Source organism: Artemia sp. Qi Xiang Cuo, chromosome 7, assembly GCF_049724085.1.
Source record: "Artemia sp. Qi Xiang Cuo chromosome 7, ASM4972408v1, whole genome shotgun sequence".
Taxonomy (NCBI): Eukaryota; Metazoa; Arthropoda; class Branchiopoda; order Anostraca; family Artemiidae; genus Artemia; species Artemia sp. Qi Xiang Cuo.
The window spans coordinates 6,331,518-6,358,227 of NC_142800.1; the positions used below are offsets into that span (position 1 = coordinate 6,331,518).

The 26,710-nt window shown below is 36.5% G+C and overlaps 1 protein-coding gene across 1 annotated transcript in view; it reads right to left on the minus strand.

Annotated features, from left to right (window-relative positions):
* Window positions 1-26,710, minus strand: part of LOC148949892 (symplekin-like) — a 152,365-nt gene that overhangs the window by 69,669 nt on the left and 55,986 nt on the right. The window contains exons 5-6 of the mRNA XM_089091983.1: window positions 10,233-10,387; window positions 4,608-4,829 (exon numbers count right to left, since the gene is read on the minus strand). Of these exons, the coding sequence (XP_088948109.1) occupies window positions 4,608-4,829; window positions 10,233-10,387 (377 nt within the window). The remainder of the gene's footprint in view (window positions 1-4,607; window positions 4,830-10,232; window positions 10,388-26,710) is intronic.

The window sequence follows — 26,710 nt, forward strand, 5'->3', positions numbered from 1 at the left end:
GGGGGACCTTAGAACTCCCAAGCCAATCCTGCAGTGACAACCTGCAGGATCAAGAAGGAGGGGTCGTCCCAAGAGCACCCTTCGCCGCACATACTAGTCTGGAAACTCCTTGTCGCTGCCCTAGGTACTTCTGCAGGCACAGGAGGATCTAAGATAAGGTATTTTCTGATCAAACATTAAATGTGAAAAAGTTTATTCCAAAACAGAACTTCATGCTTCACCAAACCTTTATCGCTGTAATAGCCTATGCGTCGCCACACTTTTAAAATGCAACATCCTTCCTAAGGACGTAACAGGATTTACTTTAGACAGGACAAAAAAAAAGAACCAATTATGAAGATGAGGTGGGATTATATTAACCAATAGTAACATCGGCAATATCACATGAAGAATAGAAAGCACAAAGCTTAGAGATTAGTCACGATACAATAAACAATATAATGTCCAAAGAAAGTATAATAATGGTTTAATTTCTAATTTTATTTCGGAAATATAAAATTTTAACTGTTCTATTGTATAGCCTCTTTTTTTTAGGTTAATCAAAACAATTATTTAAATTGTTAAAAAATAATATGACGAAACAAAGACAAAAAGCGAGATGAACGACTAAGACAATTAGAAGATCGCATGATATGGAGTCTTGAGATTTTCTTTGAGAAAAAAATGAGTGAAAAAACAATAGATTTAACGGATAAGATATCTATGGGTTTAATTTGAAGTACTCTCAACGCGCAATATAAAACCAAAAGAAACTCATACTCAGAACAATCCGCAGTGATAAATCTGTTTTCACCATCTGGGAAAAGGGTTATTATCTTTTTTATAGATTAATCAGATCGTAATTTTCTCAAATGAAAGTAAAGAGCGACATTAAAACTTAAGACGAACATAAATTATTTCGCACATGAGTGGGATACCCTTTTCGCGACATCCCGCTATTTACGCTAAAGTTTAATAGTGCTTTTTAAATATTCCAATTAGATGGCTCTTTTGTTTGAGCAGTCGTTCATAGAGAACGGGGATAAAAAGACAATCTTTAGCTTAAGGACAGGGATTTGAGGAGGTGGCAGCACCCTCATATACGAAATAACTTATGTTCATTTTAAGTTTAACGTCGCTCTTTACTTTCATAGAAGAAAACATGTTTTTTTTATTTAAATACTTTGGAATACGTACCTTATAAGACAAAAATTATGGAATACAAAAGCTAATAAGGAAACGAGAAAAAATATTGTCGTTTTTTCATTTTGTTTTCTGTACCTTAATTAAATAAATACTAGAAAGTACAGAAATATTAAATAAATGATCTGCAGTATATAATAATAAATTTGGGATCTATCCAACGCTAATATACTCTAAAACACTAAACATGATAATCCTACTTTCTATAATTGCCAACTGCCGGTAACTCCCAGCTAATCACGTGTGTTTACAACGGGCACCTGAGAGTCTCCGAAGATACAACAATGGAACGTGAACAAAATAATCCATATAAAGGGGAATAGAACACAACCCTGCTTAACTCCTGATTTAATACAAAACCAGCTGCTAACCTCGTTTCCTACCTTAAGCGCAGCAGTGTTATTCTCGTACATAGCACTAATCACTTTAATGTATTTGTCTGGTATACCATGCAAGGACAAAATCTTTACTTAAGCTCTTCCATCAACATACTCAAACACTTGCTCATAATCTTTAAAACTGAGGACCAAAGGTGTTTGACAACTCAGGTCTCAATTATTAACCTAAGAGTGAAAATCTGGTCGACACATCCTCTACCTTTTCTAAACCCGCACTGTTATTCTCTTAAAACTTTGTATGCAGTAGCTCTCAGTCTAAAAAGTGTCATATTACTAACTAATTTGCTAGCTACAGATACCAGACTAATGCCTTGATAATTACCACACTCACTTTTACCACCTCCTTATAAAGTGACTCAATTAAGGTTTTCCTAAAATCGTTAGGTACTTCCTTTTTTTCAAAAATCATATTCATAATCTTCAGTAACTTTTTTCTTACCTCAGAGCCACCGTATTTAAAAAAACTCATTTACCACCGTATCAGCACCTGGAGCCTTATTATTTTTTAATCCTTTTAGTACTGTCACTATTTCCTCCTCACAAAAAAAAATCTTCTTTCACATCCATGGTATCACAAACTCTTTCATTTTCCTCTATATCTTTTCCGGCAACTCTATCTCGGTTAAGCAAATTCTCAAAATGTTTGGCCTATCTCTCTTTAGTTTTTTGCTTATCACTAATTGTGGCCCTAGTCCTATTTTTAACTGGGACATGTCCGCATTGACTACTCCCTTTCAATTGATTAACATCCCAGTAAAATATTTTACGATTAGGCCGTATAGCTGTATCTTCCAGATCGTCGGCAATTTTATCCATGACCTCCACTTCTCACCTCCTTAGTTCATACTTCAATGCTTTCTCCACTTTCTTTACATTCCTTTTGTTTTCATATGATCTAACACTAAGGTAATTCTTGTACAAGTCCTTTCTACTTTCTAATAAACATAAAGCTTTTTCACTAATATTCTTAGCTGCAGTTCTACATTTCTTCCCTAAGACCTTCAACAACTTCACAAATTATTTTTCTAAAATTATTCCATCCATTTTCTACATTGTCAAATTTTAAAATCTTTAGTATAGTATTCAACAGTTCCTTAAAATTTTCCATCAAATTCTCCTCCTGGAGCCTACCAACGTCATAACCTCCTGGAAGGTGGTTACCCTTCTGATATTTCAGCTTTAAATTAACCCTTGACACTACTAGATGGTGATCTTTCCTTTTAACATCAATAACGGCACTCTTATATACCCTAGCATCTTGTATTGATCCTGCCAGTCTTCGGTTTACTATAACTACATTTGACTTAATTACATGTGACTAGAAATAGCTCAGAAAATGTTGCGTGCACTTATATTTTTTTTCTTACTTTCTTTCTATTTCCAGTTTTTTTTTTTTTTTTTTTTTTTTTTTTTTTTTTTTTTTTTTTTTATTGCAGCTTCTCAAATTTGAATTTATAGAGCTATTAAGATTTGAAATTCGGAATGATGTGATTTTCAGCATCATTTTGGAGTTTTGGCTACCGAAAACCGATCACATCCATAGAATAAAACAGCAAGAAGCGCATTTTTTCTTGCTAAAGTAAAGAGTCTAATATGATAGCTTGTCACATAACCGCTTGTCGAGCAAAACCGGATAATAGCTTAGAGCAGATGAATATGTTGAAGGTTGTTCAAAATGACAGAAGGAAGAGAGGGAGGGAATGAGAGATAGAGGGGGATTTTTATTTTTTATGCAGTCTTTTTTTCTTTGTTTTACTTTTTTTTAATTTTTTTTTGGAACAAGAACCACACTTAATGTGATTTCAACACAAAATTGGTATTTCACATTTGTTTGTGTGTTTTCCCTTTTCTTTTGGCAATGTAACAGCCACGTTAATGTGACTTTGGTACCCAGATTAGATGTAATTTCCAAATTACAATTCCCAATCCAAATTTCCGGTTTTTTTTTACTTATTGATGTAAAAGCAATATTAATGCAACTTTGACTCACATTAAAACTTAAAAAATCAATAGTGTTTTGTTTCTATTCAGTGATGTAACACCTCCGATATTAACCTGGATGACAATGGAAGTCTCAATACCTTTTATATTAAGATTAAGAAATGAATCTGAGCGTAAAATATGCTTATTTTTCAAGGGAATAGAAATAATTAAGCCTCTCAGATTAAATTTTCTTTTTTTCTCATTTTCTGCTAAAAAAAATTGTTTTTTCGCATGCCAGCAGTCCCCATCTCAAGGGGTTGGAAAATAAATTTTTAAATAAATCATTCCAAATTCATTTTATTAAAAACCTCACAGAGATACTAAAATAAAAAACAAATTTGAGCCATCTGAAGCGAATGAAAAAATTATAAAAGTAAATCTGTAAATGTTTGATAAATAATAATATATAAATTAATAAAATAAAAAAATAAAAATAATAAAATAATCTAACTGATTTTAAAGTACAACTTTATTCAGGAAACTGGAAAATAACCAAATTACTGCGGTTAAGAGAACTAATAGAAACACGTGTAACAAAATACGTGAATTCTCTTTGGGAAACATATTTGAATAAGGAGCATAGGAGAGGCTTAGGATCCTTTTCCGTCTAAGGACTCAGTTTCCCAGCCATAACCTAAATCAACTCAACTTAATGCGAATGTTAAAACATTTGATGGAAAATTTGCCATTTTTATAGATTCAGTTAACAGAAGGCCTGGAGAAAAGATTAATGAAGAGACTTGGATGGAAATGCAGACCGATTTTATTGGATTTAGTTTCAAAACTGATAGTTTCCTTTTTAGCTGACTTCCTAAAAATGCAGTGAAAGGAAGAAATCAAACAAAAAGAAAATAAGAAAGAGAGAACAGAGAGAAAGAGGAAAATAGAGGGGGAAGAAAGAGGGGACGGGAGAGAGAGAGAGAGAGAGAGAGAGAGAGATAGAGAGAGAGAGATAGAGACAGAGATAGAGGGAAGGAGAGATAGAGAAGTCAGGGAGAAGGCCATACATTAAAATCATATCGAAATAAAAAAAAGGGAACCAACCATGGCCTTGATCACCATTTCGGCCGCCACATGCGGAGAAAGACGTTCTTTGACAAACTTTTGAGTGTAATCTATTGGGTCAGCAGCTCTTTTGGCTTTAGGCTTGGGTGCTAGGAATTCATCGTCCTCATCATCAAAATCGGGTTTCGTTCTTTTGGGTGTGGGTGGAACTCTTTGCTTTCTTCTTTGTATATCGGAAGGTTTTGGCATACATTTTTCGACCTAGACACCGAAAACAGACTAAAATTACTCTGTACATTATTCTAGAAAGAAAGAATATTCATAATGTGTATTGCAACTGTCATTAGATAAAAGTCAAACGTAAGAAACCTTGTTCATAATCTAAACTAACATTCCCGACTGTTATTCAATTGAAATTTTTGGCCACTATAATATTTTGATCGTAAAGAATTTTCAAATACTACTTAAATACTTTTAAATTATCTAAAAATGGTAATGCTTTTGAATAAAAAACCTTTAAATACTTCCTTTGACTAAATGATTTGGATTTCTGGTCTACAACTTCCTTCTTTGTTCTTCGAAGATGTATTTCATTTTGCTAAAAATTCGGCAGTCCCGACATTTGTAAGAGACGTAGATGAGTCAGCTCTGAGAGACCTAATTGTGAAACTTGCTACTGATAAAGTCCTTCTGCTAAGACGTCTTCGTGACTGACTTAGTTAGAGGAATGATAGCGACAATGATTTAAATCACTCTGCTGTTCTGTCAGATGAGTTATTTTTTCAATTGTGCAGTGACTTTTCCACCAGAATCAGTGAGAAAGTTCGTGATAGTGTAGTAACTATTGAAGTGGAGTCTTGGAATTACTGCAGAGAGAATTGACACAAAGAGAGAGTTGAGCAACTTGAGCTATGTCCAACGGTGAAAGACCCTTTATACAAGTAAAACACTGCTTTACCATCAACTGCATCGGTGGAACGACTTTGCATCACAAGAAGGTTCAAAGACAAGAAGGGACATTTTGCGTGCGCAAATAAGACCTATTGGTGATGACAAAATATTTGGGATATTGTTATCACTGAAAGGGAATTCAAAGCTGCTGTTAGTGTCGTAAATCAATTTAATACTCTTTTTTTTTATCATTATTGAAAATCATATAAATGGACAAGCTTAATTTATGTTTGAAATAACTCATGTGTGTCAATGAGGTCCTTGCAGTTAGATAATATTGACAAGTTTTGAACCATTCTAAAGTATCAATTAGGACAAATCAGAAACACAACAATAAGGATCTTCTTATACTAAACGAATAGATAGATCAGGATTTCAAATCTACCTTTGAAATTGGATACGCAATTATAATTTGTTTTGACATCGAAACATTAATTTATGTTTGAAATAAAGAGGTCAACAACTCACGTGACCTGTTTTTAGTCTTTAAATTCTGATTTTTTGTTTTTAAAAGTAATCCGGCAGGTATTTGTGGATACTATTTAAGCATATTTTTTTTGTTAAGTACTTGTTACTTATATTTAACTAGCGTATCTATCGCGCGTTGCTGCCATCTCGAAAGAAAGGAAATTCAAGGAAAATTTCCCCGCGCAAAATTTCCCCACGCAGATAATCCCCCCTCCTGGGTATTAATAACGATAGTATTTTAAAATTTAAAAATATTTCAAATTCCCCCAGCGGACAATTCTTCCCCGGAAATTTCTCCCATGCGGATTCCCCCAAATGGAAAATACCCAAAATGGAAATTCTCCCCCGATAATTCCATTTCAGTGGGGAATCGAGTCCATAACTCGAAAATCGCAAGGGTGTCCTCAATAACTCCTTAAAGTTTCTTGGTGACCAGATAAACGGTTTAGTAATCCATAAAGGACAGACAGACAGAAATACATATATATATATATATATATATATATATATATATATATATATATATATATATATATATATATATATATATATATATATATATATATATATATATATATATACAATTCGTGGTAACGAACTGTAAGCAAGGAGCGACCCGGCTCAATAGTAACGGAAACTGTAAAAAACAGAATTTTGATACCAATAGACGCATCAAAAGAATCAGATTTTTATACTGGTTTCAAATATATAAGTTTCATCAAGGGTCTTACCCATCAAAAGTTACACACCTGAAAAAAATTGCCTGATTTTCGAAAAATGGGGAAAACACCCCCTAAAAGTCATAGAACTTTAATGAAAATCACACCATCAGATTCAGCGTGTCAGAGCACTCTAGTAGAAATTCCAAGCTCCTATCAGCAAAAATGTGTGATTTCGTATTTTTTTCCAGAAGAAAGATCACGGATGCGTGTTTATTTGTTTTTTTTTTGTTTTTTTTTCCAGGGGTTATCGTATCGGCCGAGTGGTCCTAGAATATCGCGGGAGGACTCATTCGAACAGAAATTAAAAGTTCTAGTGCCCTTTTTAAGTGACCAAGAAATGGAGGGCAACTAGGCCCCCTCCCACGCTAATTTTTTCCCAAAGTCACCCGATCAAAATTTTGAGATAACGATTTTGTTCAGCATGATCGAACAATAAAATAACCATGTCTTTGAGGATGACTTAATCCCCCACAGTTCCCGGGAGAAGGTCTTCAAGTTATGAACTTTGCCCAATGTTTACATATAGTATAGGTTATTGGGAAGTATACAGAAGTTTTCAGGGGGGATTTTTTCTGGTAGTTGGGGGGAGGGTCGGGGATTTTGTGGGAGGATATTTCTACGGAGGAAGTTTTACGGGGGAAGGAACATTGCTATGAAGGGGGCGCCGCTCTTTATGCTAATTTTTTTTTGTACTTTCATCAGAGCTATTTATTCCAATTACCGGCCTTTGTGATTAAGGGGCCATTCTTAAAGAATTGGAACAAAATTTGAACTTTAGCGTAACGAGCGAGGTATTGACTAGGGGGCGAACCCCCTAATATAAGTAATAAAAGTACACGAATATAGAAGTTCGTTACGTAAGTTATTTCGTAAGTTACGTCAGAACAATATTTCGAGAAAGCCATTCAGCCAATAAAAGGAAAATTAATATGTAAATTTCGTTGTAATTATTCATATACAGTGAGCCAAAATAAAAGCTGCATTAATTCAAAAACGTTCAGAAATTAAACATAAAAATAAGTTTTTTTAACCAAAAGTAAGGAGCGACATTAAAACTTAAAACGAACAGAAATTATTATGTATAAGAAAGGGGCTGTCCCTCCTCAACGCCTCGCTCTTTACGCTAAAGTTTGACTCTGTCTCACAACTTTATTTTGTAAAACAATAAAAAACTTTAGCATAAAGAGAGAGGCGTTGAGGAGGGGCAGCCCCTTTCATATACGGAATAATTTCTGTTCGTTTTAAGTTTTAATGTCAATCCTTACTTTCAGTAAAAAAACTTTATTTTATCTAATATATATATATATATATATATATATATATATATATATATATATATATATATATATATATATATATATATATATATATATATATATATATATATATATATATATATATATATATATATATATATTTATATATATTACCTTATTAAAGTATTTTTTACAGCAGGCATCCTAATCAGGCACCAGTGTTCAAGAATCTATTTTTTAAAAGCACTTGAAGCTCATCAAATGCTTCGATTGTTGTTTTTTCTCCTTTCATAGCTTTATTAAATCCGCCAGCCAATATATTTAAACTAATTCAAATTTTAATAGAGTCAGTCGTATGCATCAGCGTTAGTATGGACTCATATGGATGCACTTTTCGAACTGACCGCTTTAATTGCGAAATCGACTTTTTTGGACTTTATGGATAGAACATTGTAGAAAAACTGAAGGCAGTTTTCATATACTTGAGCAAAAACATTAAAAAAAATGGAAAAAATTAAAGTCCAAAAGCTCCTCTTTGTTAATTCTGACACCACAACTAGATGACTCGCGCAGCACTTAATCAATTAAAACAGCATACAGAAAGGGTTAATAAACAGCCATACTATATTGTTAATAAACAATAACTGGAAGTATCTAGTCAGCCAATATTCTAGTTGGCCCATCAGAGACCTCAAGCAATCTGGATCAGTGCTGCGGGATGCCTCGTATTAGACAAGACAGACATAAAAGCAATGAATAATGCAATGAGAAACCACAGCGGAATAGTATTTGGACAAATAGCTGGTTTCCTCCGGTCCCAGACAGATCTGGACTTCGCAGACGACGTTGCTGAGCTGGAAACTACCACCGACAGCTTACAAGGCATGATCAACGATACCTCTGAGGTCTCAAAGCTTATCGGACTGGTCATCAGCGGCGCAAATCAGCCAACCTGCTCCTTGCCAGGTTACCCTTGACGGCGAGCCAATAGAAAACGTCGAGGAATTCAAGTATCTTGGCTCTATCATAACACCAGATGGCAGAGCTGAAAAGGATATTTCTACCCGCACAGCAAAAACCTGGGGAGTCTTTACTAGTCTGAAAAAAGCACTATGGACCAGACGGGAGATCTTAACCAAAACAAAAGTCAGAATCTATGTTGCAACTGTTCGAGCAGTACTACTGTATGCTTGCGAGACATGGCCAATCAAGGCTGAAGATGCGAGAACTTGCGCTGCCTTCGTTACATCCTCCGCATCAAGAGATGGAACAGGATTTCCAATAGTGAAGTAGGGAGTCGCTGTGGCCAATCAGAAGAGCTATCGCTTATCATTATAAGAAGTCACTTGAAGCTCCTCGGCCACACATTGCGCCGTCCCGAAGGCACGATATATCGAGACGTCCTTGTCTGCGAACCAGCCCCCTCCTGGAAACGTAGACCAGGAGGACAAAAGAAACCAGGTGGCCCTTGGGACCAGTGGGGAGGATTCAGGACACATGGTTGGAGATGGGACAAAGACTGGCAAAAGATCGCCGGAGAAGCTAGAGCCGACAGGTCCAAGTGGTCATCGGAAGTCATCTCAAGATCCTTTGGTGCCGGGCAGGACAGTTTATCGTCTTGTTTCCGCCGAAAGTAAAGTAAGTAAAGAGAAAAATGCACAGACCGAATTTCGTAACTTAGTGTGCCTAAGGTATAACTAAAAACATCATCTTGAAAGAAACGCTGACTTTACAACACTATTCTGAACACGATTAAATAATATTCTAGAAAGCAAACTGCTGGGAATGAATCGAAGACCAGGTCCTTTCCGATTATTACATTTGGCGCTTCGTTCCCTGAAAGATTTTGGCTATTATAAATTACCTTGTTCAACCATAAAGAACAGTGGTCACGGAGATAGAAAAAAGAATAGAATACAGATTCTCCTACATTTTTAATTTCCTAAATTAGTTTTTAAATTTCAAAGTTTTCAAGAATTTAGCTTACTGCTTGCTCTGCTTTAGCATGGCCTAGGAAAAAATTGTGATAGCAATTATACCATTATCATACTAAACTCTTTGAATTACGAACTTTATTAAAAAATTTCGCATAAGCTTGACCCAAGGGTGATACTTTGCAGAATGAGACCTCTATATGTTTCTATTCCAAAGGCTGAATCGCTACTTCAAATTAAATAGGGATGAAATATTATATATAGCTATAAATTCATAAACTTACAAAAACCTAAAAAGTAATATGCATAATAGCCTGTAATAAAAGCACTTACCTCACTTTGCGTAGCTCCAAGATCAGTAAGGAGAGTTGTTATATTCGTCAAGTAATCAATAGCTGTAGGATGCTTCAACAAATTCAATAACTGTAACTTCAAATGTTTTCGCACTGAGCTTACTTGAGATTTAGTCAAAGTTGGTGGTAAATTTGCTGTAAAACAATAACAATATCGATAACTAGTCATCAAAATATTCTGTCTAAATTATGGTTACTCTAAAAATTAGCCAAAGACACTGTCGGTTGAGGAGCACAAAAAAGACCAACAACCAGGACCCATGCTCTTATGCGAGGACCCGCTAAAAACACTTGCCACTTTCCCTTAAAAATGAAGTCCCTTATCCCCCCGCCAAAAACGAAAATTTTCTTGAAAGTACCCACCAGATTCCTCAGCCATAATACAAATCAGGATATACTCTCTTTCGAGGATTGAAACAACTGGGCTCGGATTGTAAAGTAATACAGATATGTATAGGCTTCAGCTAGGAGATAAAATATTTATTTCAAAAAATCACTATCACCAGCCCCGAATGGCTGAATTCGAAAACTGGAAAACAGGTAAAGAATACCAAAACGAAAACGCTACCGGCAAGGCCGTACCCAGAAGAGGGGGGGGGTTAGGGGGGTTTGACCCCCCCCCCCTTCCGAAATGTTTGTTTGACTCATAAGAACTTAACAAAAATGGATATAAAAAATTTTGTATGCGTTTTTTGAGTTTTTTATCGTGCAACACAGCTCCCCTTCCCCCCCAAAAAAAATCTTTGAGTAGAACCCCCTCCAAAAAAAATCATGGGTACGGCCATGGCTACCGGGTATGTTACCTCACGGAGATTGGCTAGATGTTACGGACACTTAAAAATTACATAAAGCAAGATATAAATTTTACAGAGACAAATGAAATGGTTCAGCAACTGCAACAATAACCATTAGTAGGCTGTTAACTTTCTTCACTCCCTTCGGCACCTGTGGGTTAAAATGTGATTCTTCTTCATTACTGAAAACTTGAAATTAGCAGTTCTAAGTTTTAGGTGCGGTGATTCAAAAAGTATTATGTGGCATTTTTGTCAACTCAGATTCGTAGCTTAAATTCTTAAATTTACCTTGCCCTGTCTATCAGTTCAATATGTTTTCCCATATCTTCCATGTCCATGTTCCATGGACACTATATGTTCCAGATTTTCCCATATGTAACATGGACACTAAGAAGCTTTTTCCAAATGAAGCCTTTGATATTAAATTATTTTCGCTTTATCTTTCATACAAAAAATAATAATAATAATACCCAACTATTTGTTTTAACCCTCTAGCCTACATATTTAATGTATAAATACTATGTGTCTATGCACTACATAAACGCCATATTTTATTTTAAACTTTTTAAATTATACTGTACTCTCTTTATTATACTATACTTTATATATATTATACTATACTTCTTTTGCTCTACTTTGAAGTTCTTAACATAAAACCTCTTGAATTAGGGCAATCAATTATTTTTATATCTTACGAATGTTGACAACCTGCTGGAAGTTTACACCCAATAAGAACAGAAAGTAAAGCCTCAATTCTCTCAGCATTCGTATACGCAAAGACTTTAAGTTCAATGCAGTGCAGTATGGAGACGCCATTTTACCGTGCAAAAATTAATATTAGAAAGTTAGGATAACGAGATAAGCAAAAGCAGAAAAAAAAGAAGGAGGGCGATTAACGAAAGTTTACGATGCCTTGCTCTTGATTCTCCTAACTCTTTATCTGGCAATTTGAACTCATTTGCCAACCTACTACCTGTTGGCGACCTGGCAATGTTGCCGATCAGCTGAAAGTTTACACTAAAAAAGAATAAAAGGTGTGAATATGCAATGGGCTAAAATTCAAAGCATTGCAATATGAAGACTCTATTTTACTTTTCAAAAATGAGTATTGGTAATTCAGGATAATGAGGTAAGTGAAAGAAGAAAAAAGAACAAAATAAGAATGGTAGAGGGGAGAGGGTGATTAACGGAAGTTTAAAATGTCTAACTCTCAATTCGTACTTACCCTTTATTTAGAAAAGTTTATGTTGCCAACCTACTGCCTGCTGCCCACCTGGCAAAATTGCCGATAAGCTGAAAGTTTACACCAAAGAAGAATAAAAGGTGAAAATACACCAGGTCCATAAATCAAGCAGTACGATACGAAGATAACATTTTGCCGTACAGGAATGACTACTAGAATTTCAGGATAACCATGAAAGTGAAAGCAGAAAAAAGAGCCAAAAAATGGGAGAAGGGAAAGGGTCATTAGTGGAAGCTAAAGATGACTTGCTTTTTATTCATCTTTACTCTTTATCTGGCAATTTGAACACTGTTGTAGACCTACTGCATGCCGCAAACCTGGCAAAATTGCCGATCCGCTGAAAGTTTACACAAAAGAAGAATAAAATGTGAAAATACACCAGGTCCATAAATCAAGCAGTACGATACGAAGATAACATTTTGCCGTGCAGGAATGACTAGTAGAATTTCAGGATAACCATGAAAGTGAAAGCAGAAAAAAGAGCAAAAAAAATGGGAGAAGGGACAGGGTCATTAGTGGAAGCTAAAGATGACTTGCTTTTTATTCATCTTTACTCTTTATCTGGCAATTTGAACACTGTTGTAGACCTAATGCATGCCGCCGACCTGGCAAAATTGCCGATCCGCTGAAAGTTTACACAAAAGAAGAATAAAAGGTGAAAATACACCAGGTCCATAAATCAAGCAGTACGATAGTAAGATAACATTTTGCCGTGCAGAAATGACTACTAGAATTTCAGGATAACCATGAAAAGGAATGCAGAAAAAAGAGCCGAAAAATGGGGGGAAGGGAAAGGGTCATTAGTGGAAGCTAAAGATGACTTGCTTTTTATTCATCTTTACTCTTTATCTGGCAATTTGAACACTGTTGTAGACCTACTGCATGCCGCCGACCGGGCAAAATTGCCGATCCGCTGAAAGTTTACAAAAAAGAAGAATAAAAGGTGATAATATACAAGGTCCAGATATAAACAGTACAGTATGAAGACAACCTTTTTGCCGTGCAAAAATGATTACTAGAATGTCAGGATAACCATGTAAGTGAAAGCAGTAAAAAAGAAAAGAAAGTGGAAGCCAAAAATGACTTGCTCTTTATTCGTCCTTTCTCTTTATCTGGCAATTTGAACACTGTTGTAGACCTGCTGCATGCCGCCAACCTGGCAAAATTGCCGATCCACTGAAAGTTTACACAAAAGAAGAATAAAAGGTGAAAATAGACCAGGTCCATAAATCAAGCAGTACGATACGAAGATAACATTATGCCGTGCAGAAATGACTACTGGAATTTCAGGATAACCATGAAAGTGAAAGCAGAAAAAGAGCAAAAAAATGGGAGAAGGGAAAGGGTCATTAGTGGAAGCTAAAGATGACTTGCTTTTTATTCATCTTTACTCTTTATCTGGCAATTTGAACACTGTTGTAGACCTACTGCATGCCGCCGACCTGGCAAAATTGCCGATCCACTGAAAGTTTACAAAAAAGAAGAATAAAAGGTGATAATATACAAGGTCCAGATATAAACAGTACAGTATGAAGACAACCTTTTTGCCATGCAAAAATGATTACTAGAATGTCAGGAAAACCATGTAAGTGAAAGCAGTAAAAAAGAAAATAAAGTGGAAGCCAAAAATGACTTGCTCTTTATTCGTCCTTTCTCTTTATCTAGCAATTTGAACACTGTTGTAGACCTACTGCATGCCACCGACCTGGCAAAATTGCCGATCCGCTGAAAGTTTACACAAAAGAAGAATAAAAGGTGAAAATACACCAGGTCCATAAATCAAGCAGTACGATACGAAGATAACATTTTGCCGTGCAGAAATGACTACTAGAATTTCAGGATAACCATGAAAAGGAATGCAGAAAAAAGAGCCGAAAAATGGGGGGAAGGGAAAGGGTCATTAGTGGAAGCTAAAGATGACTTGCTTTTTATTCATCTTTACTCTTTATCTGGCAATTTGAACACTGTTGTAGACCTACTGCATGCCGCCGACCTGGCAAAATTGCCGATCCGCTGAAAGTTTACACAAAAGAAGAATAAAAGGTGATAATATACAAGGTCCAGATATAAACAGTACAGTATGAAGACAACCTTTTTGCCGTGCAAAAATGATTACTAGAATGTCAGGATAACCATGTAAGTGAAAGCAGTAAAAAAGAAAATAAAGTTGAAGCCAAAAATGACTTGCTCTTTATTCGTCCTTTCTCTTTATCTAGCAATTTGAACACTGTTGTAGACCTACTGCATGCCGCCGACCTGGCAAAATTGACGATCCACTGAAAGTTTACACAAAAGAAGAATAAAAGGTGAAAATACACCAGGTCCATAAATCAAGCAGTACGATACGAAGATAACATTTTGCCGTGCAGAAATGACTACTAGAATTTCAGGATAACCATGAAAAGGAATGCAGAAAAAAGAGCCGAAAAATGGGGGTAGGGAAAGGGTCATTAGTGGAAGCTAAAGATGACTTGCTTTTTATTCATCTTTACTCTTTATCTGGCAATTTGAACAATGTTGTAGACCTACTGCATGCCGCCGACCTGGCAAAATTGCCGATCCGCTGAAAGTTTACACAAAAGAATAATAAAAGGTGATAATATACAAGGTCCAGATATAAACAGTACAGTATGAAGACAACCTTTTTGCCATGCAAAAATGATTACTAGAATGTCAGGATAACCATGTAAGTGAAAGCAGTAAAAAAGAAAATAAAGTGGAAGCCAAAAATGACTTGCTCTTTATTCGTCCTTTCTCTTTATCTAGCAATTTGAACACTGTTGTAGACCTGCTGCATGCCGCCGACCTGGCAAAATTGCCGATCCGCTGAAAGTTTACACAAAAGAAGAATAAAAGGTGAAAATACACCAGGTCCATAAATCAAGCAGTACGATACGAAGATAACATTTTGCCGTGCAGGAATGACTACTAGAATTTCAGGATAACCATGAAAGTGAAAGCAGAAAAAAGAGCAAAAAAAATGGGAGAAGGGAAAGGGTCATTAGTGGAAGCTAAAGATGACTTGCTTTTTATTCATCTTTACTCTTTATCTGGCAATTTGAACACTGTTGTAGACCTAATGCATGCCGCCGACCTGGCAAAATTGCCGATCCGCTGAAAGTTTACACAATAGAAGAATAAAATGTGAAAATACACCAGGTCCAAAAATCAAGCAGTACGATACGAAGATAATATTTTGCCGTGCAGGAATGACTACTAGAATTTCAGGATAACCATGAAAGTAAAAGCAGAAAAAAGAGCAAAAAAAATGGGAGAAGGGAAAGGGTCATTAGTGGAAGCTAAAGATGACTTGCTTTTTATTCATCTTTACTCTTTATCTGGCAATTTGAACACTGTTGTAGACCTATTGCATGCCGCCGAGGGGGCAAAATTGCCGATCCGCTGAAAGTTTACACAAAAGAAGAATAAAAGGTGATAATATACAAGGTCCAGATATAAACAGTACAGTATGAAGACAACCTTTTTGCCGTGCAAAAATGATTACTAGAATGTCAGGATAACCATGTAAGTGAAAGCAGTAAAAAAGAAAATTAAGTGGAAGCCAAAAATGACTTGCTCTTTATTCGTCCTTTCTCTTTATCTAGCAATTTGAACACTGTTGTAGACCTACTGCATGCCGCCAACCTGGCAAAATTGCCGATCCACTGAAAGTTTTCACAAAAGAAGAATAAAAGGTGAAAATACACCAGGTCCATAAATCAAGCAGTACGATACGAAGATAACATTTTGCCGTGCAGAAATGACTACTAGAATTTCAGGATAACCATGAAAGTGAAAGCAGAAAAAAGAGCAAAAAAAATGGGAGAAGGGAAAGGGTCATTAGTGGAAGCTAAAGATGACTTGCTTTTTATTCATCTTTACTCTTTATCTGGCAATTTGAACACTGTTGTAGACCTAATGCATGCCGCCGACCTGGCAAAATTGCCGATCCGCTGAAAGTTTACACAAAAGAAGAATAAAAGGTGAAAATACACCAGGTCCATAAATCAAGCAGTACGATACGAAGATTACATTTTGCCGTGCAGAAATGACTACTAGAATTTCAGGATAACCATGAAAGTGAAAGCAGAAAAAAGAGCAAAAAAATGGGAGAAGGGAAAGGGTCATTAGTGGAAGCTAAAGATGACTTGCTTTTTATTCATCTTTACTCTTTATCTGGCAATTTGAACACTGTTGTAGACCTAATGCATGCCGCCGACCTGGCAAAATTGCCGATCCGCTGAAAGTTTAAACAAAAGAAGAATAAAAGGTGAAAATACACCAGGTCCATAAATCAACAAGTACGATACGAAGATAACATTTTGCCGTGCAGGAATGACTACTAGAATTTCAGGATAACCATGAAAGTGAAAGCAGAAAAAAGAGCCAAAAAAATGGGAAAAGGGAAAGGGTCATTAGTGGAAGCTAAAGATGACTTGCTTTTTATTCATCTTTACTCTTTATCTGGCAATTTGAACACTGTTGTAGACCTAATGCATGCCGCCGACCTGTCAAAATTGCCGATCCGCTGAAAGTTTACACAAACGAAGAATAAAAGGTGAAAATACACCAGGTCCATAAATCAAGCAGTACGATACGAAGATAACATTTTGCCGTGCAGAAATGACTACTAGAATTTCAGGATAACCATGAAAGTGAAAGCAGAAAAAAGAGCCAAAAAAATGGGAGAAGGGAAAGGGTCATTAGTGGAAGCTAAAGATGACTTGCTGTTTATTCATCTTTACTCTTTATCTGGCAATTTGAACACTGTTGTAGACCTAATGCATGCCGCCGACCTGGCAAAATTGCCGATCCGCTGAAAGTTTACACAAAAGAAGAATAAAAGGTGAAAATACACCAGGTCCATAAATCAAGCAGTACGATAGTAAGATAACATTTTGCCGTGCAGAAATGACTACTAGAATTTCAGGATAACCATGAAAAGGAATGCAGAAAAAAGAGCCGAAAAATGGGGGAAGGGAAAGGGTCATTAGTGGAAGCTAAAGATGACTTGCTTTTTATTCATCTTTACTCTTTGTCTGGCAATTTGAACACTGTTGTAGACCTACTGCATGCCGCCGACCGGGCAAAATTGCCGATCCACTGAAAGTTTACACAAAAGAAGAATAAAAGGTGATAATATACAAGGTCCAGATATAAACAGTACAGTATGAAGACAACCTTTTTGCCATGCAAAAATGATTACTAGAATGTCAGGATAACCATGTAAGTGAAAGCAGTAAAAAAGAAAATAAAGTGGAAGCCAAAAATGACTTGCTCTTTATTCGTCCTTTCTCTTTATCTGGCAATTTGAACACTGTTGTAGACCTGCTGCATGCCGCCGACCTGGCAAAATTGCCGATCCTCTGAAAGTTTACACAAAAGAAGAATAAAAGGTGAAAATACACCAGGTCCATAAATCAAGCAGTACGATACGAAGATAACATTTTGCCGTGCAGAAATGACTACTGGAATTTCAGGATAACCATGAAAGTGAAAGCAGAAAAAGAGCAAAAAAATGGGAGAAGGGTTAGGGTCATTAGTGGAAGCTAAAGATGACTTGCTTTTTATTCATCTTTACTCTTTATCTGGCAATTTGAACACTGTTGTAGACCTAATGCATGCCGCCGACTTGGCAAAATTGCCGATCCGCTGAAAGTTTACACAAAAGAAGAATAAAAGGTGAAAATACACCAGGTCCATAAATCAAGCAGTACGATACGAAGATAACATTTTGCCGTGCAGAAATGACTACTAGAATTTCAGGATAACCATGAAAGTGAAAGCAGAAAAAAGAGCAAAAAAAAATGGGAGAAGGGAAAGGGTCATTAGTGGAAGCTAAAGATGACTTGCTTTTTATTCATCTTTAATCTTTATCTGACAATTTGAACACTGTTGTAGACCTAATGCATGCCGCCGACCTGGCAAAATTGCCGATCCGCTGAAAGTTTACACAAAAGAAGAATAAAATGTGAAAATACACCAGGTCCATAAATCAAGCAGTACGATACGAAGATAATATTTTGCCGTGCAGGAATGACTACTAGAATTTCAGGATAACCATGAAAGTAAAAGCAGAAAAAAGAGCAAAAAAAATGGGAGAAGGGAAAGGGTCATTAGTGGAAGCTAAAGATGACTTGCTTTTTATTCATCTTTACTCTTTATCTGGCAATTTGAACACTGTTGTAGACCTATTGCATGCCGCCGAGGGGGCAAAATTGCCGATCCGCTGAAAGTTTACACAAAAGAAGAATAAAAGGTGATAATATACAAGGTCCAGATATAAACAGTACAGTATGAAGACAACCTTTTTGCCATGCAAAAATGATTACTAGAATGTCAGGATAACCATGTAAGTGAAAGCAGTAAAAAAGAAAATAAAGTGGAAGCCAAAAATGACTTGCTCTTTATTCGTCCTTTCTCTTTATCTAGCAATTTGAACACTGTTGTAGACCTACTGCATGCCGCCAACCTGGCAAAATTGCCGATCCACTGAAAGTTTTCACAAAAGAAGAATAAAAGGTGAAAATACACCAGGTCCATAAATCAAGCAGTACGATACGAAGATAACATTTTGCCGTGCAGAAATGACTACTAGAATTTCAGGATACCCATGAAAGTGAAAGCAGAAAAAAGAGCAAAAAAAAGGGGAGAAGGGAAAGGGTCATTAGTGGAAGCTAAAGATGACTTGCTTTTTATTCATCTTTACTCTTTATCTGGCAATTAGAACACTGTTGTAGACCTAATGCATGCCGCCGACCTGGCAAAATTGCCGATCCGCTGAAAGTTTACACAAAAGAAGAATAAAAGGTGAAAATACACCAGGTCCATAAATCAAGCAGTACGATACGAAGATTACATTTTGCCGTGCAGAAATGACTACTAGAATTTCATGATAACCATGAAAGTGAAACCATAAAAAAGAGCAAAAAAAATGGGAGAAGGGAAAGGGTCATTAGTGGAAGCTAAAGATGACTTGCTTTTTATTCATCTTTACTCTTTATCTGGCAATTTGAACACTGTTGTAGACCTACTGCATGCCGCCGACCTGGCAAAATTGCCGATCCGCTGAAAGTTTAAACAAAAGAAGAATAAAAGGTGAAAATACACCAGGTCCATAAATCAAAAAGTACGATACGAATATAACATTTTGCCGTGCAGGAATGACTACTAGAATTTCAGGATAACCATGAAAGTGAAAGCAGAAAAAAGAGCAAAAAATGGGAGAAGGGAAAGGGTCATTAGTGGAAGCTAAAGATGACTTGCTTTTTATTCATCTTTACTCTTTATCTGGCAATTTGAACACTGTTGTAGACCTAATGCATGCCGCCGACCTGGCAAAATTGCCGATCTGCTGAAAGTTTACACAAAAGAAGAATAAAAGGTGAAAATACACCAGGTCCATAAATCAAGCAGTACGATACGAAGATAACATTTTGCCGTGCAGTAATGACTACTAGAATTTCAGGATAACCATGAAAGTGAAAGCAGAAAAAAGAGCAAAAAAAAATGGGAGAAGGGAAAGGGTCATTAGTGGAAGCTAAAGATGACTTGCTTTTTATTCATCTTTACTCTTTATCTGGCAATTTGAACACTGTTGTAGACCTAATGCATGCCACCGACCTGGCAAAATTGCCGATCCGCTGAAAGTTTACACAAAAGAAGAATAAAAGGTGAAAATACACCAGTTCCATAAATCAAGGAGTACGATACGAACATATTATTTTGCCGTGAAGGAATGACTACTATAATTTCAGGATAACCATGAAAGTGAAAGCAGAAAAAAGAGCCAAAAATGGGAGAAGGGAAAGGGTCATTAGTGGAAGCTAAAGATGACTTGCTTTTTATTCATCTTTACTCTTTATCTGGCAATTTGAACACTGTTGTAGAACTAATGCATGCCGCCGACCTGGCAAAATTGCCGATCCGCTGAAAGTTTACACAAAAGAAGAATAAAAGGTGAAAATACACCAGGTCCATAAATCAAGCAGTACGATACGAAGATAACATTTTGCCGTGCAGGAATGACTACTAGAATTTCAGGATAACCATGAAAGTGAAAGCAGAAAAAAGAGCAAAAAAAATGGGAGAAGGGAAAGGGTCATTAGTGGAAATTAAAGATGACTAGCTTTTTATTCATCTTTTCTCTTTATCTGGCAATTTGAACACTGTTGTAGACCTACTGCATGCCGCCGACCTGGCAAAATTGCCGATCCACTGAAAGTTTACACAAAAGAAGAATAAAAGGTGAAAATAGACCAGGTCCATAAATCAAGCAGTACGATACGAAGATAACCTTTTGCCGTGCAGAAATGACTACTAGAATTTCAGGATAACCATGAAAGTGAAAGTAGAAAAAAGAGCAAAAAAAAAATGGGAGAAGGGAAAGGGTCATTAGTGGAAGCTAAAGATGACTTGCTTTTTATTCATCTTTACTCTTTATCTGGTAATTTGAACACTGTTGTAGACCTAATGCATGCCGCCGACCTGGCAAAATTGCCTATCCGCTGAAAGTTTACACAATAGAAGAATAAAAGGTGAAAATACACCAGGTCCATAAATCAAGCAGTACGATACGAAGATAACATTTTGCCGTGCAGAAATGACTACAAGAATTTCAGGATAACCATGAAAGTGAAAGCAGAAAAAAGAGCAAAAAAAATGGGAGAAGGGAAAGGGTCATTAGTGGAAGCTAAAGATGACTTGCTTTTTATTCATCTTTACTCTTTATCTGTCAATTTGAACACTGTTGTAGACCTAATGCATGCCGCCGACCTGGCAAAATTGCCAATCCGCTGAAAGTTTACACAAAAGAAGAATAAAAGGTGAAAATACACCAGTTCCATAAATCAAGGAGTACGATACGAAGATATTATTTTGCCGTGAAGGAATGACTACTAGAATTTCAGGATAACCATGAAAGTGAAAGCAGAAAAAAGAGCCAAAAAATGGGAGAAGGGAAAGGGTCATTAGTGGAAGCTAAAGATGACTTGCTTTTTATTCATCTTTACTCTTTATCTGGCAATTTGAACACTGTTGTAGACCTAATGCATGCCGCCGACTTGGCAAAATTGCCGATCCACTGAAAGTTTACACAAAAGAAGAATAAAAGGTGAAAATACACCAGGTCCATAAATCAAGCAGTATGATACGAAGATAACATTTTGCCGTGCAGGAATGACTACTAGAATTTCAGGATAACCATGAAAGTGAAAGCAGAAAAAAGAGCAAAAAAAATGGGAGAAGGGAAAGGGTCATTAGTGGAAATTAAAGATGACTTGCTTTTTATTCATCTTTACTCTTTATCTGGCAATTTGAACACTGTTGTAGACCTAATGCATGCCGCCGACCTGGCAAAATTGCCGATCCGCTGAAAGTTTACACAAAAGAAGAATAAAAGGTGAAAATACACCAGGTCCATAAATCAAGCAGTACGATACGAAGATAACCTTTTGCCGTGCAGAAATGACTACTAGAATTTCAGGATAACCATGAAAGTGAAAGCAGAAAAAAGAGCAAAAAAAATGGGAGAAGGGAAAGGGTCATTAGTGGAAGCTAAAGATGACTTGCTTTTTATTCATCTTTACTCTTTATCTTGCAATTTGAACACTGTTGTAGACCTACTTCATGCCGCCGACCTGGCAAAATTGCCGATCCGCTGAAAGTTTACACAAAAGAAGAATAAAAGGTGATAATATACAAGGTCCAGATATAAACAGTACAGTATGAAGACAACCTTTTTGCCATGCAAAAATGATTACTAGAATGTCAGGATAACCATGTAAGTGAAAGCAGTAAAAAAGAAAATAAAGTGGAAGCCAAATATGACTTGCTCTTTATTCGTCCTTTCTCTTTATCTAGCAATTTGAACACTGTTGTAGACCTGCTGCATGCCGCCGACCTGGCAAAATTGCCGATCCACTGAAAGTTTACACAAAAGAAGAATAAAAGGTGAAAATACACCAGGTCCATAAATCAAGCAGTACGATACGAAGATAACATTTTGCCGTGCAGAAATGACTACTGGAATTTCAGGATAACCATGAAAGTGAAAGCAGAAAAAGAGCAAAAAAATGGGAGAAGGGAAAGGGTCATTAGTGGAAGCTAAAGATGACTTGCTTTTTATTCATCTTTACTCTTTATCTGGCAATTTGAACAATGTTGTAGACCTAATGCATGCCGCCGACTTGTCAAAATTGCCGATCCGCTGAAAGTTTACACAAAAGAAGAATAAAAGGTGAAAATACACCAGGTCCATAAATCAAGCAGTACGATACGAAGATAACATTTTGCCGTGCAGGAATGACTACTAGAATTTCAGGATAACCATGAAAGTGAAAGCAGAAAAAAGAGCAAAAAAAATGGGAGAAGGGAAAGGGTCATTAGTGGAAGCTATAGATGACTTGCTTTTTATTCATCTTTAATCTTTATCTGGCAATTTGAACACTGTTGTAGACCTAATGCATGCCGCCGACCTGGCAAAATTGCAGATCCGCTGAAAGTTTACACAAAATAAGAATAAAATGTGAAAATACACCAGGTCCATAAATCAAGCAGTACGATACGAAGATAATATTTTGCCGTGCAGGAATGACTACTAGAATTTCAGGATAACCATGAAAGTAAAAGCAGAAAAAAGAGCAAAAAAATGGGAGAAGGGAAAGGGTCATTAGTGGAAGCTAAAGATGACTTGCTTTTTATTCATCTTTACTCTTTATCTGGCAATTTGAACACTGTTGTAGACCTATTGCATGCCGCCGAGGGGGCAAAATTGCCGATCCGCTGAAAGTTTACACAAAAGAAGAATAAAAGGTGATAATATACAAGGTCCAGATATAAACAGTACAGTATGAAGACAACCTTTTTGCCATGCAAAAATGATTACTAGAATGTCAGGATAACCATGTAAGTGAAAGCAGTAAAAAAGAAAATAAAGTGGAAGCCAAAAATGACTTGCTCTTTATTCGTCCTTTCTCTTTATCTAGCAATTTGAACACTGTTGTAGACCTACTGCATGCCGCCAACCTGGCAAAATTGCCGATCCACTGAAAGTTTTCACAAAAGAAGAATAAAAGGTGAAAATACACCAGGTCCATAAATCAAGCAGTACGATACGAAGATAACATTTTGCCGTGCAGAAATGACTACTAGAATTTCAGGATAACCATGAAAGTGAAAGCAGAAAAAAGAGCAAAAAAAATGGGAGAAGGGAAAGGGTCATTAGTGGAAGCTAAAGATGACTTGCTTTTTATTCATCTTTTCTCTTTATCTTGCAATTTGAACAATGTTGTAGACCTACTGCATGCCGCCGACCTGGCAAAATTGCCGATCCACTGAAAGTTTACACAAAAGAAGACTAAAAGGTGATAATAGACCAGGTCCATAAATCAAGCAGTACGATACGAAGATTACATTTTGCCGTGCAGAAATGACTACTAGAATTTCAGGATAACCATGAAAGTGAAAGCAGAAAAAAGAGCAAAAAAAATGGGAGAAGGGAAAGGGTCATTAGTGGAAGCTAAAGATGACTAGCTGTTTATTCATCTTTACTCTTTATCTGGCAATTTTAACACTGTTGTAGACCTCATGCATGCCGCCGACCTGGCAAAATTGCCGATCCGCTCACAGTTTAAACAAAAGAAGAATAAAAGGTGAAAATACACCAGGTCCATAAATCAAAAAGTACGATACGAATATAACATTTTGCCGTGCAGGAATGACTACTAGAATTTCAGGATAACCATGAAAGTGAAAGCAGAAAAAAGAGCAAAAAATGGGAGAAGGGAAAGGGTCATTAGTGGAAGCTAAAGATGACTTGCTTTTTATTCATCTTTACTCTTTATCTGGCAATTTGAACACTGTTGTAGACCTAATGCATGCCGCCGACCTGGCAAAATTGCCGATCTGCTGAAAGTTTACACAAAAGAAGAATAAAAGGTGAAAATACACCAGGTCCATAAATCAAGCAGTACGATACGAAGATAACATTTTGCCGTGCAGAAATGACTACTAGAATTTCAGGATAACCATGAAAGTGAAAGCAGAAAAAAGAGCAAAAAAAATGGGAGAAGGGAAAGGGTCATTAGTGGAAGCTAAAGATGACTTGCTGTTTATTCATCTTTACTCTTTATCTGGCAATTTGAACACTGTTGTAGACCTAATGCATGCCGCCGACCTGGCAAAATTGCCGATCCGCTGAAAGTTTACACAAAAGAAGAATAAAAGCTGAAAATACACCAGTTCCATAAATCAAGGAGTACGATACGAAGATATTATTTTGCCGTGAAGGAATGACTACTAGAATTTCAGGATAACCATGAAAGTGAAAGCAGAAAAAAGAGCCAAAAATGGGAGAAGGGAAAGGGTCATTAGTGGAAGCTAAAGATGACTTGCTTTTTATTCATCTTTACTCTTTATCTGGCAATTTGAACACTGTTGTAGACCTAATGCATGCCGCCGACCTGGCAAAATTGCCGATCCGCTGAAAGTTTACACAAAAGAAGAATAAAAGGTGAAAATACACCAGGTCCATAAATCAAGCAGTACGATACGAAGATAACATTTTGCCGTGCAGGAATGACTACTAGAATTTCAGGATAACCATGAAAGTGAAAGCAGAAAAAAGAGCCAAAAAAATGGGAGAAGGGAAAGGGTCATTAGTGGAAATTAAAGATGACTTGCTTTTTATTCATCTTTACTCTTTATCTGGCAATTTGAACACTGTTGTAGACCTAATGCATGCCGCCGACCTGGCAAAATTGCCGATCCGCTGAAAGTTTACACAAAAGAAGAATAAAAGGTGAAAATACACCAGGTCCATAAATCAAGCAGTACGATACGAAGATAACCTTTTGCCGTGCAGAAATGACTACTAGAATTTCAGGATAACCATGAAAGTGAAAGTAGAAAAAAGAGCAAAAAAAATGGGAGAAGGGAAAGGGTCATTAGTGGAAGCTAAAGATGACTTGCTTTTTATTCATCTTTACTCTTTATCTGGTAATTTGAACACTGTTGTAGACCTAATGCATGCCGCCGACCTGGCAAAATTGCCGATCCGCTGAAAGTTTACACAATAGAAGAATAAAAGGTGAAAATACACCAGGTCCATAAATCAAGCAGTAAGATACTAAGATAACATTTTGCCGTGCATAAATGACTACTAGAATTTCAGGATAACCATGAAAGTGAAAGCAGAAAAAAGAGCAAAAAAAATGGGAGAAGGGAAAGGGTCATTAGTGGAAGCTAAAGATGACTTGCTTTTTATTCATCTTTACTCTTTATCTGTCAATTAGAACACTGTTGTAGACCTAATGCATGCCGCCGACCTGGCAAAATTGCCAATCCGCTGAAAGTTTACACAAAAGAAGAATAAAAGGTGAAAATACACCAGTTCCATAAATCAAGGAGTACGATACGAAGATATTATTTTGCCGTGAAGGAATGACTACTAGAATTTCAGGATAACCATGAAAGTGAAAGCAGAAAAAAGAGCCAAAAAATGGGAGAAGGGAAAGGGTCATTAGTGGAAGCTAAAGATGACTTGCTTTTTATTCATCTTTACTCTTTATCTGGCAATTTGAACAATGTTGTAGACCTACTGCATGCCGCCGACCTGGCAAAATTGCCGATCCGCTGAAAGTTTACACAAAAGAAGAATAAAAGGTGAAAATACACCAGGTCCATAAATCAAGCCGTATGATACGAAGATAACATTTTGCCGTGCAGGAATGACTACTAGAATTTCAGGATAACCATGAAAGTGAAAGCAGAAAAAAGAGCCAAAAAAATGGGAGAAGGGAAAGGGTCATTAGTGGAAAATAAAGATGACTTGCTTTTTATTCATCTTTACTCTTTATCTGGCAATTTGAACACTGTTGTAGACCTAATGCATGCCGCCGACCTGGCAAAATTGCCGATCCGCTGAAAGTTTACACAAAAGAAGAATAAAAGGTGAAAATACACCAGGTCCATAAATCAAGCAGTACGATACGAAGATAACCTTTTGCCGTGCAGAAATGACTACTAGAATTTCAGGATAACCATGAAAGTGAAAGCAGAAAAAAGAGCAAAAAAAATAGGAGAAGGGAAAGGGTCATTAGTTGAAGCTAAAGATGACTTGCTTTTTATTCATCTTTACTCTTTATCTGGCAATTTGAACACTGTTGTAGACCTAATGCATGCCGCCGACCTAGCAAAATTGCCGATCCGCTGAAAGTTTACACAAAAGAAGAATAAAAGGTGAACAAACACCAGGTCCATAAATCAAGGAGTACGATACGAAGATAACATTTTGCCGTGCAGGAATGACTACTAGAACTTCAGGATAACCATGAAAGTGAAAGCAGAAAAAAGAGCAAAAAAAATGGGAGAAGGGAAAGGGTCATTAGTGGAAGCTAAAGATGACTTGCTTTTTATTCATCT